We start from the raw sequence: 15,630 nt of genomic DNA on the forward strand, positions 1-15,630 counted from the left end.
CTACTCATTGACTAAACACGGATTCAATTAAACCCAGCTGAAGGTCATGAAGTAATACAATGTAAGCAAGTCTGTCGCAGTGCTTAATGGAAGTTCTCATGGCTCTGGTAATATTTAATCCAACGGCCCAACCTGACTACCCCTGTGTGTCAGCCATTCATATACCCTGAGTGCTTTCATAACCTTAATGTTGGGAAGGAGGTAAGGGAGGAAAGTGCTTCAAATTCAAAGACTGATGTTAACAAACTTTTACTTGATGTTTCCAGATATATAAAGATGACAGACAGTATTATTGTTGAAAACAGTGTTGGCGATAGAGAAGATAAAGATCAGAGAGAGAGAGAGAAGGGGGGAAGGGGGGTTGACACAGGTGAGGAGGTAGTAAAGTACAGTGGGCAGGGAGTGGATACTATGGGAAGGAGAGAAGGAGGGAGGGAGGGAGAGATTAAAAGTAGATAAGGCGGGAACAGGCGAAGGAATTTGTGAGGAACTGAAAGTAGCAGAGGGCAGCTGAGGGGAAAGGGAGGAGCGCCGAGCGAGCAGACAGCAAGGTTACACATGAGAAGTCCATGTAGGAATTAAACAAAGCACAGAGAGGTAGAGAAAGGAAAGAACAGGTAGAGTGGGTTAGGTTTCAATCTTACCTCACAGCTAATTATTACTTTCTCCACTATTGTGAAAGAAAGCAAACAGAAAGGGCAGCTGAAGGCAGGAGAGGAGAAAGCAGAAGTAACAAGAAAAGGAGGGAGAGACAGCAGTTAAAAAGTCGGGTCCAAGCGATTAATTGAGGAAGAAAAACAAAAAGGGAGAGACAAGGCTGTAAGGAGTGAACGAGGGAAGGAACGTAAGAAAACAGCAGATACTCATTGACAGAGAGGACTGGACTTAACTCCATGGATTACTGACATCAGCAAAACAAAGGAAGAAGAGCGTCAGAAAAGAGGTCACTGCAGTCCATCAGCAGTGTAGCCTGCCTGAGCCTGTCTACTATGCAACCAAGACAGCTGAGATAGACAGACTCAAGCACAGACAGTTCACAAAGACAGTCCTCTCTCTAACAGCACCATGTTGATGAAAGAGTACCGCATATGTATGCCACTGACTGTGGATGAGGTAAGTGTGTTTGTCTTTCCCACACTCACACACAGAAACACACACACACACGCTACCCTGCTACAACTTTAAATTGAAATACAAAAGAGGGGATTTAATTTCAAATGTGAAAGTGTTGTTTCAACTTGTGATCTTGAAAGCGTTAATGTGCTGATAAGAAAAGTGCCAACAGAGCACACAGACCTCCTGCGGCTGCTCAGTGGGAGCTTTGGCACGTTGGGTAGCGAGGTATGTTAAGCACCGACATGCTCGCCCAATATGACGGAGCCAGTGCACAACATCTGGCCAGCAGCATCATAGCAGTGCAGTTGTATCTAAATTATCTTCCCATCTGTCTGCTCTTCTACTTCCCCTGCTTGCTTTAGCACACCTAGCAGCGCTCAAAACTAGTTGGACTGGTTACTGCTTTGCAAAACCTAAACTCAAACAAAGGTTTTCGGCCTGCAGTTTAAACATATGCATAAACAAAGGAGATCCCATTACAGTGAAAAGGTGGATGGACGAGGGAGTTATGCGCCAAAGTGTCCTTCAAAAGAAATGCCCCCCCCCCATTCTACCTTTTACCACAACAATGACAGTGAAAAATAGCAGTCCCAAAATAGGATTTACAGTATCACTACAAGGCACACAGAAACTTGAGCTTGCCGCAAATCCTCTTTCGCCTGAATGGAGTTAAATGGAGAGTTAAATGGAGATCATCCGTGTGTAGTTGAGGGGTTTCAGTTGATTGTTGTATAAATACACCTGTATTTGGAAGAGTCAGTATTGTGGCAAAACCTGCACCATGAAGATTAAAAGCACAAGTCAGGGGACAGATGCAAAGAAACTTCCAAGTCACTGAACATCCCTTGGAGTACAGATAAAGTCATTATGAAATGGAAAGAGTATGGCACAGCTGTAAATATGCCTAGAACAGGCCCTCCTTTAAACCTGTATTTTTCTGCTGAAAAGACCATAAACATGAAAACTTCCAAAGTGGGTGAATACTTGTTATAGGCACTGTACATCACCACTATAAAGGGAATTAGACAGACATGCTTGATTTGTGATGATTATTGTTTAGGGATGAGGGTAAATGTTATACTTTGGGGCTGAGTACACAATCATTTGCAAATATTTAGATAATTTGTATGTGTTTTGCAAAACAGTCTCATTTCCATTGTCAGTGGACAGATCCAGGGTTACATAACAAATTCAAGTTAGAGGATCCTGCATGTCCCGCGGGACCCAACGCAAATCTCGCAGGAGTGGGTGGTTTAAACCTTGCTGCGGGTGGGAGCGGGCGGTCAAAAAATAAACTGTGTGATTTAGCACTAACCAGAAGGATGGAGTCAACAAATGAAGTTGAAAAGAAGATCAAAGCAGGTCATTACAATACAAAAGCAAAGCAAGGCATGTCTGACATTTGGACAAATTTCTCAGTTGTTACTGACTAAGATGGAACCGAATTGGACTTTGTTAGTTGCCACAAATGTGCAAAAGTATTGATCTACCCTAAACCTAACCCTTTTCTGTCTGTTATTCTGAACATTTAGCATAGCCCTAACATTTGTGTAAATTCTACACTATCTCTACAAGCTGGGACACGACAATGCGCACTCCAGCACCTCAAAATCCACATAGGCTATGGCTATTCTCTTTGCTCTTTAATTGGTGACTCATTCAAACTTTTCCTGCATTCGATGCATGGAATTTGAAACTTCATCTTTTTTTCTTTACCTGACATAAGTTAGCTTAACTTTGTATCAGTCACTTAAACTTATGTTAGCTAAAAAAAAGGATAACTTATTCAAATTCAACACGTTCATAACAGTAAAATATTGTAAAACAACTTGTCACCTGTGAAATGTTATATCCTGTTGCTTGGTTTTGGCATTTCTTTCGTTAGAACATCCAAAAGTCTGGCATTTTTTTCCCCAGAACAAAAGCGTTGCATCGCTGATGCTTGAAATGTTTAAGTTTAGCGAAACAAAATGTCAAACTTACAAGACTTTGCTTCAATGTAACATCTCCGGTCTCTCTTTCTTCATCTGTTGTTGAATGTGCTGTAGCGAGCGAGAGCGAGCTGTACCCAGCATGCCGTTCGGCGGCAGTTAATAGGGGTCCCCTCTCAATACTCTACACTGTGTGTACTACTAAATATACTAATAAATATGTCCTAATCTCAACAGCTCGCACTCAACACTGCACTCTCTTGGGTCCTCAGCAGTACACCTGCCAAGTGTGAAGTCGATCGGATGAACAGTTGTCTAGAAAATCGAAGGACAGACATACAGACAGACGGAGATTCCTTCCTTTAAGTCTTTCAAACTTCCTGCTAAGATTAGTTTTGTAGAAAGTGAAAAAGATTCACAACCGGTGTGTGGGAGGAGCTCACTGCTCTGTAGTCTGTTAAGCACCCATCGCTTTGATTAATTAAGTCCCATGAATACCCAATAAGTAAATATTGAATGTTGACACACCACAGTAATTGGAACAAGAAGGAGGAGTGTCACATTATTGTCAACAGAGTACATTGAAGGATGGCAAACTGATATCTGCCCTCCTCTTTTTCTCTTCCTCCCCATCTTTCTCTGTTTCTGCTTTTAATTAAAATAATGCTTTAGCTGCAAACCAATATAGGGCAACAAAATGAATTACATTGCGGTGGCCACAGCAGAACAGTTTATTTGTTTACAGTATAATTTTATTGTTTTTTCATAATAACTTTAAAAACAAAGTTCACCAAGTAATTTGCAATTAAAGCAAACAAAATACTGTACAAAGAAACAATGTTGAGGAGGAAAAAATGATAGCATGATACCATTTAAAATACCATGAAAATGGTATTATAAATATTCTTGTGTTAAGCATGTGATTTATGAATTGCTCAAAAGAAAACACTGATTCTGTCAGGCTGAGCTCATCGAGGAGGCTGCTCCAGAGGCCCAAAGGCCTCATTCTCTTAAGACTATGAGAGTATGTACTCCCACCTCATCAGCATTGAGCAGAAACTGGGGCTGCAGCAGAGAACAAAGTCCCATCCCCCTGCTTAATTGTGACACCATGCATTCACCCTCACTGGCCAAATAAAATTTTGATGTTTGATATGGTCACTTGAGGGAAATCTTTATACACAGCAAGTGACTATTTAAAAAATGAAGAGCAAATACAAAGCTTGCACCTAAGCAGCACTGAGTAAGTGCCTGTCGAGACAAAATCGGACTCAGCAACTATGACTGAACCTGCTGCCAGGAGATTTTTCTGTAGTCACTCTCACTAGCTACTTTCTCTTAGTTGCTGATGGTGATTATAATTTCCTCAATGGAGTGTGCAGTTTATTGATTAGATAGAAATTTTGTCATATATAAGTCAAGTAATTTTATTTAAATATCCTAAAATCACAAATTTGCCTTAAAGGGCTTTAAAATCTGTACAGCATACATAATGCTATATCCTTAGACCCTCTCTTCAGATTAGAAAAAATTCCCAAAAAACTTAAACCTCAGGAAGAGCAACAGAGGAGGGATCCTTCTTCCAGGACGGACAGGCATGCAGTAGAATATGTACAGAGTAGAGACAAATATTAATAGAATAAAGCAGATCGTTCTCCCCAAAAACACGGCTGTATAGGTCGTTTGTGCAAGCAGCTTATTACGACCCATATTTACGTTTATTGTTAGGCGGCGACCTTTAGTGGCCGTAGTTATTATGACGGGAGCACAGGAGGAAGTCCAAACCCAAAGTTTGCTAACATTGGCTACCATTAGCCTCCATAAGCTACTGGTCATACCAAACCAAGAAAGGCTGTAACTGCAACACCTGAGAGAAATAAATCCAGCAACGGTGCTTTTTATTGTTAATGAACTTTTTATTTGTAAGAGGAAATGTGTGAAGGATGTGCCTACCTGCTCACTTTTCCTTTTCCTTGATGCATGACCACAATCAACCAACACTTTGAGTGAAACTAACGCCACACTCATAAAGTGTCACTTTGATAGCATCTTGAGGATTAGGAAGATGATTTTGCTTTTTGTTTCACTTTTCTTTTTTGTCTCTCTCTCTCTCTCTCTTTACCCCTTCCCCATCCTCACCGCCATAAACTTCATCCTAAACTACTCCAGTATAGGATTGGGCAGCTGTACATGATCAGTAAGCACTGCTGTGAGCAGAGTGGTGGGGGAGAAGGGGTGGAGGTGGTGAGAAATGAGTCAGATACTCACCCTCAGTACGGCCCAGGACAGCTGACCGAGAAGCGAATCTATCTCAGCAGGTAAGAGGGCAACTCATTTGTGTAGCTGTACTAATGATGTACTAATACTAATAATTCGGGCTATTTGCAAACTGAGCCTTATCCTCAAGTTTTCAGCTCTGTCATTATGATAACTAATTGTGTTCGATCTTTGATCTCTTACTTCAGTGTAAACCTTTACGTCCTGTGATCCAAGTTGCAGGTATCATTACTGACAAGCAATAAAACGTAATTTCAACACAGCATCACCCATACTGCAGTGTAGCCTGCCTAAATCCAAAGTCCAAGTACCCACTGCCTCAAACATGTTGAGGCCTGTACTGGGGGTTACAGTGGAAATATTTTTGTACCATGTACAAGAAAAACATGTCCACATCATCCTGATGCAATTACAGGATATGTGGGAATTTTTAGGCTCTGATATTTCCCTTGTAGTGTTGAAATTATATTTCTGTTGTCACACTATAACCATGTGTGCCTACAAAATATCATTTGTTAATAGTTCATTCATTTAAATGATGGTGACACTTAACTTTAACACCCTATTCAGCATTTATAAACAGTATATAAACAGTTTATTAATGTTTTATAGCACACTATAATGTAGTTGTAAGGAGATATAAGGACATTTTTAATTATTTATTGAAGGAATTGTTAGACATTTTGGGGCATATTCGCTTTCTGGCGGTGAGTTAGATGAGAAGATCGATGCCACTCTCATTTCTGTACGTTAAGCTGGAGCTGGAGCCAGCAGCCAGTTAGCTTAGTTTAGCATAAAGACTGGAAACAGGAGGAAAAAGCTAGCCTGTCTCTGTCGGAAGGTAACAAATCCACCTACCAGCCCCTCTAAAGCTCACTAATTAACACGTTATAACTTGCTTGTTTAATCCGTTGCTGTTTTATGGGGGGTTGTTTGCCGTACTATTTGTTGGCTGGGAGCAGTTGCCAGGCAATCAGCGGAGACTCCAGTAAGTTACTGCTTCAACCTTAGATATAGTCCAGCACATAACCCTCCATACAACTGCAAATTGTAAGTGGATTTTGTTACCGGCTAGCTGTTTACACCTGTTTCCAGTCTTGTGTAATGTAGCTGAAAGCTCTGCAAGAAATCTAGTAAGGGGATCTTGAGTTAAGAATTTATTTGTTAAACTACTGTTGGGATGGGAAGGTCAAGAGTGAATCTTGGAGCTCAACAGTTTTAAATCTGTATGTGAATACATTAATAAACACAATGTCCTTATATCTAAGTACAACTATATTATAGTGTGTTACAAACCATTTATTTAGTTTTTATATACTGCTTAGAAACCCTAAATAGGGGTGTTAAAATAAAGTGTAACCCAAATTATTGTTGAATTTCCTTCAAGCTGAAGCAAAGGGATTATGTTTCTCCAATATGATTTAAACACAGCAGAGGATCGACAGTCATTAAAGTAAACAAGTGTGTGAGAAATGTTGACTGAAATATTGTAATGATTTTCAACTACAGGAATTTGAAGCTATGCGTGACCGCAGTGTCCATGTTATTGTGCTTAAAGGATGTGTTTTATTTGTTTTGTGCTCAGGGTGACAGTCCATTAATCAGTGAATTGTGATTATGCTGAAAGCCCAGTCTGAAAAACAACCCAAATTTTCTTTTAACTCTAAATTCATTTCCTAACCCTAAGCTAACCTCACTCATTACTCTAATGTAACCTCAACTCTTATTCTAATCACCACTATAAACCCAAGGCCTAATCCTAAAATAAACTCTTAAAGAAGTAAAGAAATGTTCTCACTGTGGAGGATTTTCCTAATCTTTCTGTGCTTGTGGGACATTTGGTCCTCATTAGTAAAGATATGCTGGAACACACACACACATACCACACACACATAAGTACAGTGAGTGCAAAATGAATTCTACCTCAATCATGTTCTGACATGTGACCTAGAAGCTAACAATTCATCACCACAGGTGTAATTGGGAATGAGTCATACAAATGAACGCTGTGGTGAGAGTAGCCTACAGGTAATCTGGCTATAAATGGCACGAAAACCACTTTGGATCTCTCTGTCTCCCTCCATAATCTCACTCTCCTACTCTTCCTCTCCTTGACTGTGATTTGCTTTTCAGTAAACTGCCGTCCTGGATGAGAGCGTTTGTCCCGCGATTCTTCTACGTGACAGAAAAGGCCTGGAACTTCTACCCGTACACCATCACAGGTGTGTGTTTGTGTTTGAGTGCCGTATGTTTGTGTTAAACATCAGGTTACTTTCACCTCAATGCATTATACAAAACTTATTTACTTTTAACAGCTGGTTTTCCAAGTGCCATCAAATATTTATCACTATGTTTGCATGTATTCCCCTGTGGTGACGTGTATGTGTGTGTGAGAGCAATTGCGTGCTCATGCATGTATGAGTAACTAATGCTGTTTCTCCCTATCCATATTGAACGTCCCTGGTGCTGCAGAGTACTCAGTAAGTATTCTCACACATCATTTACTGTACATGAATGCAATAGAGCTCATCTCTTTCCAGTATCAGTGGAGCTAATCTGCAGCCTGCTTCCAGTCTCTCTATCTCTGCCCTCAACTCTTTTTCTCCATTTTTACCTCTTGTCACCCCATAGGTATCATTCATCCCCAAGTTCAGCATCCGTATTGAGACAAGATTTGAGAACAACAACGGCGATATCGACAACGTGAGTATCACGGAGAGGGAGCGAGAGGTGAGAAAGATGGAGTGATTAGGAAAGAGGGGGAGTGAAATTTTCTCTGCAGCACAAAGAAAATGTTCATCAAATTAATGTGTCCATTACAAGGAAAACAAGCAAAGCACAAAATGCAATATTGGCAGATCTATTAACCAGACATGCAGTGGGGGTGAGCACAGCTGCCATGCTGCATTTTGTCCAAGGCGAACACGCATAAAGACACACACACACACACACACACACATACACACAGAAATTCACAAATAATTGCAAGAACAAGAACCAACATGTCCAAAAATGGAGATCTTGAGTTCTGGTTGTGGACAGAAATGTGGTGAATCTTGTTTCATGTCATGTCGTTACAGACTACATAAGTTTATTCCAAACAAAGACGCATTCATAGAGAGCCGTGCATGATCTACGCACATCATCATATACGCTTAAAGGCTCAGTGGTGGAAAGTAACTAGGTACATTTACTCAAGTACTGTAAGTACAAATTTGAGGTACTTGTACTTTACTTGAGTATTTTCTTTCATTTTCTTTTCTACTTTATATCTCTACTCCACAACATTTTAGAGGGAAATATACTTTTTACTCCACATTAATGTATTTGACAGCTGTAGTTACGAGTTGCTTTGCAAATTAGATTTTACATACAAAACATATGAAGAACTTATAAAATATGATGCTTATTTCCAGTGAATAGGAAATACGTGTTTCAGCAATAAGCCGGAAAAAAATAAGATAACAGAAAACAAAAATATTGCAGAGTTTGAAGGAGTTAGCCTACAGGCCGCGGCATCTACATGCGCAGCCGTTGCCATAGCACATTTCTTGAATACTATCTCCACCACTGTCAAGGCTCTCAATGTCTCTGTCAAAATCTACTGATCCAGTCAATTTGAACAATTTTGGCTTAGCCCTTTAAATCAAATCCACTCAGACATCATTCAATGACGTTTCAGTAATAAAGCCGAAAAAAATCATTTAAACCAAAAATGTACCATGTTTGAAGGAGCTACCAGCCGCTGCATCTACATGCACAGCTGTTGCCATAGCAGATAGACTTTTACATAAGTAATGGATTTGAATACTACCTCAAAGCTCTCTGTGTTTCTGTATGAATATCTACACCACACAGAAACAGAGAGAGACAATGATGAGGAAACCATGAGATGTGCCCTGAGCACATTGTAAAAAGCAACACAATACATCCAGCTAATGCAACACATTCCATAAGAGGGAGCAAGACCTTGGGTAGACACAGACCAACAACAGCACCACAGGAGCGTAGCAGGCTATTATCTAATGGCAGCTTTTTCTTATTTGTTAGTTTTCAACTGTGAAATGAACAACTTCAGCGGGGCATTAGAACAAATTTTAAACAAGGTCAGATAAAAGTGCGCTCTCCCAAGCTTCCCTCCATTCTCTCTCAAGGAAAAGTATATTCCACTCTCATAACTCTTCTTTTTCCCTTCTCTTTTAATATCCCCCATACGTCCTTGTTTTGTTTTTTTCATCTCCCCCTCCTCTGCTCTCCCCTCTCTTTCCGCCAGTGTGATTTGCTCCAAGGGCCTCAGGGTGGGATATAGTGAGGGGTTGTTATGGTGTGTGACCTCAGTTTTCCACACAGTTACTCATCTACTCTCATCCCACTCTCCACTGAGTGAGTGACTGCATGTGAGAGTTTTAGTGAGTGTGCGCATGTGTGTCTGCTCTCATCTGTACGTCCTCCCCCATCTGTTCGGATGCAGGTGTTTGGGGACACGCCGACCCCAGCAGAGAATGTGAGTTTCCTGGATATCCTGAGTGATCCCATCCCTGAAAAGCACTACAAAGAGTCAGAGGTACGTACTGTACTGTTACGAGCACACAAACATACACATGTACAACCACATACAGGCAAAAACAAATGATTGTGTGTGGACAAACTTGAACTATATTTAGCCTATTGAGGTTTCGCAAAGAAAAAGCTGTGTGATTACATTAAAGGAATAGTTCGGCATTTTTGTGTATACGCTTAGAGTTACATGAGAAGATCAATACTGCTCTCGTGTCTGTGTTTAAAGTATTGAGCTAGAGCCTGGAGGCAAGTAGCATACGTAGCTTAGCATAAAGACTGGAAGTGGGGGAAAGAGCTAGCCTGGTTCTGTTCAGAGTTAATAAAAAATACACCTACCAGCACCTCTAACGGTCTCTAGTTAACACGTATCCTGTTAATTTAATTCACACAAACAAAAATGTAAAAAATGACAAGTTGTGTTACATGCATGAGTTACATGCTCTAACTATTTCCTGCTCAACAGAGGCTAGTTACAACATGTAACTCCCTGTAAAACCACAACTTGTCGTTTTTACATTTCGTTTCTTTATGGAAACAAGATACAAAGTATTAATTAGTGAGGTATTGGTAGACAATTTTTCTTTACTTTTGAGTGAGCCAGCTAGCTGTTTTCCCCCTGCTGTATGTCTTTATGCCAAGTGAAGCTAAGCTAATCACCTTCTGGCCATAGCTCCATACTTAGTGCACAGATATAAGAGTGGTATGAATCTTCTCAACTAACTCAAAAGCAATTTAGCATAATTCCAAAAAAGGAGGACTTCGCTTAAGAAAGAATGGTTCATAATGCACGTATGTGGACACCGGCACACACATGATGACGTACAAATACAATCCACACTTTCCTTTTATGGGCTGTGTTGAGCAACAATCTGCTTGCACCTTCACACACATATCGTCGCACACGCTCTCTTAAACACACACATACACTTGCAGTACACACATACACATCCATAGTTTCCCCCTAAAGACGCCTCACAGGGCCAAAGTTTCTGCAGACTCAGCAAGTAACATATAGACCCACTGTTTGCTCTGTGCAGGACCTGAGTCGCTGGCAGTCAAGTAAAACTGGCCGAGGGCCTCTGCAGAGAGGCTGGAGAGACGACCATAAGCCCATTATGTGCTCCTATAAGAGGGTGCAGTGCAGCTTTGAGGTGTACGGCTTCCAGACCAGGACTGAGGATTTCATACACAAAGTGAGAGAGCGCTTTTTTTCCCCGTCATGCCTTTTCCCTATGCTAATGTAAAGAGGGCTGGATCAAGATATGATCTGCAGTTAACGTTATGAGCCTTTATAGGTGTAATACAAGGTGGAAAAATTCGAATTTACAGCTAATTGGATTTAATAAAGTGTTACTGCTTCATTCAGGTATTGATTTCTGCATGTTAGAGTCTTTCACTTTGTACATCTACAATAAAATGATGATCCTCAGCAATCCTGATTGGTTATTTGTTATGTGAATGTGCCATGTGTTGAATTCTGGCACAAATAAATCATTACCACATTAATTTCCAGACATTAGTATAATTACCAAGACCACCGCCAAGAAGGCTGTTAGCCTCAAATGACCTTTGCTCTGAGTTAGATGTAATCCACAATTAGGTCAGATTTATTAGGGCATTTTCTGTATTGTTTTACATCACTGAGAGGACCTCGGTTCTTCTGGCACAAACAAACCAAAGGTTTTCAGAGTTTCTCACAATGGAGGTTGGTGGAACAAGTTAAACAGCTGATGAAAAAATCACTTTCAACACATTTATCCTCCACAATGAAGCAAAGCAATGAAGTGTGAAACTAAATGCCCTTTTTCCAACATTGTTACTGCAAAGCAACAGTGTTTACAGGAATATAGCTTTAGTTTTGACAAAAGCTAACGCTAATTATACCGCTGATATAAGTGCCCATTTATCTAAGATAAGTTACCACTTATCTCAACCATGATTACATTTATTTAAAGTAATTACACAAAGGTATTGTCATTATTTCACAATGACGTACTGTACATAATGCCAAATGTGGCATTTCACACACACATCTGCACACTTCTAAATTTAAAGCACTATGTAGCATTTTTATTTAGATTTTCTTTTTCCTGACATGTTTTTGTTTCCGGTATTATTTCAGAACATCCGGGACATTCTTCTGGTTGGCCACAGGCAAGCAGTAGCATGGATAGACGAATGGCACGGTGGGTCAGAAATACAGTCACAATGTTACATTTCACATATTACAGACACAAGATAAAACATTCAGAACAATACAGTTGTATTTTTAAATATGATTTTACCTCAATATATGACCTGTGAAATGTAATACATATTTCATACTCTGTTCTGATGCTGCGTGTGTGTGTGTGTACGTTGCTTTCCCCACAGGGCTGAGTTTAGAGGAGGTGCGAGAGTACGAGCATGCGATGCAAGAGAAGACCAACAGCAAAGTCAAATCCACCCAGAACAACGCAGGTGAGGTTGCAGCTCCTGACCTACACTGTACTGAAATACCACAGAGGGAGGGGAGGGGAGGGGAGACAGACGGGGGAGTGGGGAGGGATACAGCTGGATGTGAGAGTGGTGAAGGTAGAGAGAGAGAGAGATGGAGGTGAAAACAGGGACAGAGATGAGTGGTAGATGAAAAGAGCAGTAAGTTTGAAATGTATATTGGTGCTCCACAGTAATTATTCTAGCTTTTTTTCCCCAGCATAATAAGCAGGCGATACAGCAGGAGCTGTACAGGGAGGCAAAAAACCACACGGATATCACATTTTTAGATTATTAGAAATATACAATAAATCTGAACAGGTATTTTGTATTTATTTAGCAGACTGCAAAATAGTATGAACTAGAGGGCCAATAGTCCAGTCTTCTATGATATGCAAATCTGCAAGCACAACCACTAATATGTGGTTGTGGGGTTTTTTGACTAAACATTATGCATTTTCACATAATTTTATAAAAAAAAATATTTTTTTTTTAAGTTGTAGTTTTTTACTTCACACTCAGACATTAGCAGGTATAAAAGTGAAACAAATATGCTCATTGATGAAGTTAGCACGATGTCCTGAAGTAATCCTTCACATTTTTGTGAGTGATCACACTGTGTGCCATAAAAAATAATTATCACAAAATAACACTGGTTAAAGAAGGATTATAGAGAAGGGATTTGAACTGCAATTTGCTCATCCTCTCAAAGTCAGGGTGAAGCCACTAACCAGCTGTAGGGGGTCTCCTTGGTAGAGGTAATGAATAACTCTGTAATGTTAACAGGCTTAAACAGAGACTGGTTGCACCACTAGTGCCTTAGCTGTGCCCTACAAGTACCCAGATGGCTGATGTACATCTGTGAGAAAAATGAAGGGGGAAGAGCATTCAGGAGGCATTTCACAACACAAGGAGCAGTGAGGGGGGAGAGACAGAGGGTGTATGCCCAGAAAAGGACGACAGAAAGACAGATGTAAGGGGGGAGAAGAGTGTGGGCTGGCTCATGAAGTGATAATGCCACTGCGTCGGTCTGATAAACAGTGTAATGCAGCCACCTGCTGAACTCTCCCCATCACCAGCCCTCTCAACATAAATAACCAGCCATTGCAGCACTTAGCTGCAAATGTCAGCCCTGGTGGGTGTCTGTGTCTGGGCATATGTATGTGTGTGTGTGTGTGTGTGTGTGTGTGTGTGTGTGTGTGTGTGTGTGTGTGTGTGGTCACCCTGCCCCCTGCTGGTTAGTCTGGTGAACCTCAGCTGGATGTGAAAGATATCAATAGTAGAATTCCCAATATGGCCTGTAGCATCTTCCTGCCTGTGCTCTCTCTCTCTCTCGCTCGCTCTCTCTCCCTGTGTGTGTGATGATGAGAGACATCAAGCTGCAACAAATCTGCAGTCATTGCTCAACCTGCTGCAGCTCACTGCACCGCCATGACCCCCTACAGGCCAGATGCTGCTACTGCGTTTATCTCTGCACAAACCGAATAATAGTTTTCATTTCATTCATCTGCTGTAATAAAAGTGAATGGATGTCATTTACTCTAGAGAGTCTAATAAAAAGTTGGGTGTGTGAGTTGAATACCAATAAGGGATTTAACTAATGGGAATCTAAGTGTACAACACAGATCTTAAATAATACTTAAATAAATTGAAAACTCAAACACAGTTGTCCCTCTGTTTCTCTTCTGATTCTTTTGCTTTTCTTTCTCTTTTATCTCTGTCTTGTTTCTTTCATGTCATGTGTATCTCATTCGTTCTCCATCTCTCAGTCTCTCAACTTTAGCTTTGATGGCATGACATGTGAAATGGATTTGTGTTGTTAAAGCAAATAGAGGAGAAGAATCATGGAAAAAGGAACAATTAAAAAAATCTCCCTCTGTCTCTATCTCTTTATCTATCTATCTATCTCAGGCCCACCGGCTGCCCCTCGTCCTGCGTTCTCTCGTTCCATCTCAGTGACAGACGAGCGTTCCCTGAAGAAGATGGGAGTGACGACTGCGGCCATGTCTGACCCCTCTGCCTCCTCTGTGCCACACAGTCCCATTCGCCTGAACTCCTCCCCTGAATGATGCCTCAAGCACAGACACACACAAAAATAAATATATACTGCGCAGTGCATACACACAAAAAGCAATGTCAGCATTCACCAGTGTCATGTGATGCTACTTCTCAAACACTAACACACCCATATGTAAATTGTGACATTAACATCATCTAAATGATTTCGACATTTCGGCAAAAATTCTTATTCACATTCTTGGGGAGAGTCAGATGAGAGGATCAATACCACTTTCATATCTGTCTGTTAAATATAAGGCTACAGCCAGAAGCTAGTTAGCTTAGCATAAAGACTGATATGAGAGCAGTATGGATCTTCTAATCTACACTACCGCAGAAATATTTATCTGTTCTTGAGCACATGTAGTTGCTCTCTTCACTCCATGTTACAACCAGACAAATGCCTTACAAACCACTTGTTTCACCAATTTCTACTGTTGCCTTCAAAAATCCTTCCAGTGTCTTCAGCAACCTGTAGATATGGTGCATTTTAGCGCTTTCTCTCAGTTCCTCAGCGATAGTGGAGCTCACCAACCACCAGCAGGGCTCCTGATTGTCTCCCAGCCTACAGACAGATGCATAAGGAGTTTAATAGAGTGGATCTAATGAGAGAGCAGAGGAGAACATGGGAGGCTGTCAATGCTATGGATCGGCTCCCCTCTCCACCTCAGTCAATAGGTCATACCAGGTGTATTGACAGAGGGCGCTGAGGCATTGTATTGGTTCTTTGATCACTTAGCTGAGAGGTGCAAATGGGTCAAACCAGGCATAAACTTCAATTATAAATCAATGATGTGAGCATTTATGAGACTACTAGCTTAATTTTTTTATGAACATATAGAAGAGAATGGTTTGCTGTTGCCTTATTTGTAAAATTCAGTTTTAATGTATAAAAATTACTCAAAATTACTCAAAAATCTATGTGGAAATTACACTGTATAGTCTTTTGTAATGGATTTTCATCAATAAATACAATTTCTTTCCAGTGAAAAGATTCACTAGTGTCCTGATATCTGCCAAGATTAGGGAAAAAATTGACTCACTGCAAACATTATCAGCCATGTTTGATCAGTTCTGACCTGTAAAGATGGACCAGCTGCTGGTACATCACATGTAATCTACTCACCAATTTCACACTTGCGTGCCATGTGGAGCCGACTCCGGCAGCAGTGGACATGAAAAGAAGCAGCTACTTGGTCCAGCCTGGTTTGTC

At 40.7% G+C, this 15,630-nt stretch overlaps 1 protein-coding gene across 2 annotated transcripts; it reads left to right on the top strand.

Annotated features, from left to right (window-relative positions):
- The first annotated feature begins 473 nt into the window (after positions 1-473).
- Positions 474-15,409, top strand: pitpnc1b (phosphatidylinositol transfer protein cytoplasmic 1b). Of its 2 annotated transcripts, none has more exons than XM_044208514.1 (10): positions 474-1,113; positions 5,217-5,365; positions 7,458-7,546; positions 7,797-7,804; positions 7,956-8,054; positions 9,796-9,888; positions 10,922-11,077; positions 12,007-12,070; positions 12,258-12,344; positions 14,271-15,409. In XM_044208514.1, exons 1-10 carry the CDS (start codon positions 1,066-1,068, stop codon positions 14,426-14,428), a joined length of 951 nt encoding a protein of 316 aa, XP_044064449.1. In that variant the 5' UTR covers positions 474-1,065; the 3' UTR covers positions 14,429-15,409. The 2 variants fall into 2 exon arrangements, with proteins under 2 accessions (XP_044064449.1, XP_044064450.1); XM_044208515.1 differs by having other exon boundaries at positions 476-1,113; positions 7,956-8,027.
- The last annotated feature ends 221 nt before the right edge of the window (positions 15,410-15,630 follow it).

This window comes from Siniperca chuatsi, linkage group LG9, assembly GCF_020085105.1.
Source record: "Siniperca chuatsi isolate FFG_IHB_CAS linkage group LG9, ASM2008510v1, whole genome shotgun sequence".
NCBI lineage: Eukaryota > Metazoa > Chordata > Actinopteri > Centrarchiformes > Sinipercidae > Siniperca > Siniperca chuatsi.